Raw genomic sequence first — 1,641 nt, 5'->3', positions numbered from 1 at the left:
CGTGTCCCCTGCATTGGCAGGCAGATTCTCAACCACTGTGCCACCAGGGAAGCCTCCCAGATATTCATTTATTAAAAAGCAGTTCACCCTTGAAAAATAAAAAGGAACTACAAAGAATATTATGTATAAAGTTCAAATACTAGTGTTTAAATTTCTCTGAAGCAATTTACGCTTCAGTAATTAAGAGAAAGAAGGGATGAAGACGTAAAGACAAGAAGCCTATTAATATGGGTCATGCTGTGAACTCACTGGTCACTCAGTCTTCTGCTCCATTGGGATGAGGATTTGAAAAGGGCTTCATACTCTTTTCGAAGGATGCTCTTCCTCCCTCGTCTCAAATTCCAAGTGCTATTCATCATCTTTAGAGCCAGTTTTGCTTAAATGCTTCACCACATCAACCCAGTTCCAACCTCGAGGAAGTTCTCCTTTGTGATCTGTTTTATCTGCCAGCTTCTGTGTCTGGGCTTTTGAAAGTTGTTCTTTTTTGTCTTTTTTCTTACTTGATGGGGCTGTGTTAGGAGTTTCCACTGAGATGATATTGCTTATGGGCGTAGCAGAAGGAACAGGATGGTGATTCTCCATGAGCTGCTCTTTATTTTCCTTGGCATGTTCAAACAACGTGTAGGTCATGGCCGTCCCGAGATTGACTTCCACTGCTTCCTGTAACTTGGCTAATATGCTCTGTTTTATAGCTGACGATCTGCAATGCACAAGAAATACACTGATGGTGCTGTTAAAAAAGGCGTTCATAGATATGATTGGAGGTGTCTGGGGATAGGTTTCTGTCCAGGAAATCTCTATTAGGAAGGCTTTGGGATCACTGTTTTCACCTATCCTATATTGAAATGAAACCGGACTTAATTCCCGGAAACTTTCATCTCCTTCATAAATAGAACGCGATGCCTCCAGTTCCATCTCCTGGTCCTCGTTGGCACTCATTGCGCCGGTCACGGGGCGCCTCCCGGGCGGACGGCGTTCGCGACAATGAAAATAAAGCGAGGGCGGTGGCCCCAAGGCCGGGGCGTCCCTCTTCCGCGCCGTGGGCTGGTGAGGCACACCCTCAGCACCACAGACGAGAGTCTCCCGGGTTCCCGGTCCCCGGGCAGCACGAAGCCATCAGCGGAGGGCTGCAAGCAGGGAACCGGCGGCCTCCGCAACAGGCGAGCCAGCCACATGACTCTTTTTGGATTATGGTTTTCTCAGGGTATACGCCACGCCCAGTAGTGGAATTGCTGGGTGGTATGTTAGTTCTATTTTTAGTTCTTTAAGGAACCTCCATACTGTTCTCCATAGTGGCTGTATCAATTTACATTCCCACCAACAGTGCAAGAGGGTTCCCTTTTCTCCACACCCTCTCCAGCATTTATTGTTTGTAGATTTTTTGATGATGGCCATTCTGACCGGTGTGAGATTATATCTCATTGTAGTTTTGATTTCCATTTCTCTAATGATTAGTGATGTTGAGCATCTTTTCATGTGTTTGTGGGCAATCTGTATATCTTCTTTGGAGAAATGTCTATTTAGGTCTTCCGTCCATTTTTGGATTGGGTTGTTTGTTTTTTTGATATTGAGCTGCATGAGTTGCTTGTCAATTTTGGAGATTAATCCTTTGTCAGTTGCTTCATTTGCAAATATTCTCTC

General features: G+C 45.0%; 1 protein-coding gene across 1 annotated transcript; it reads right to left on the bottom strand.

The window, feature by feature from the left end:
• Window positions 1-261: 261 nt before the first annotated feature.
• On the bottom strand, window positions 262-1,004 carry LOC118893142 (RWD domain-containing protein 4-like). The gene has a single exon (XM_036848373.1). The coding sequence runs from the start codon at window positions 937-939 to the stop codon at window positions 349-351; it is 591 nt and encodes a 196-aa protein (XP_036704268.1). The 5' UTR covers window positions 940-1,004; the 3' UTR covers window positions 262-348.
• Window positions 1,005-1,641: the final 637 nt, after the last annotated feature.

This window comes from Balaenoptera musculus, chromosome 3 (genome assembly GCF_009873245.2).
Source record: "Balaenoptera musculus isolate JJ_BM4_2016_0621 chromosome 3, mBalMus1.pri.v3, whole genome shotgun sequence".
Taxonomy (NCBI): Eukaryota; Metazoa; Chordata; class Mammalia; order Artiodactyla; family Balaenopteridae; genus Balaenoptera; species Balaenoptera musculus.
Note: the sequence above shows the minus strand (reverse complement) of the source record. Positions and strands in the feature narration are given on the sequence as shown.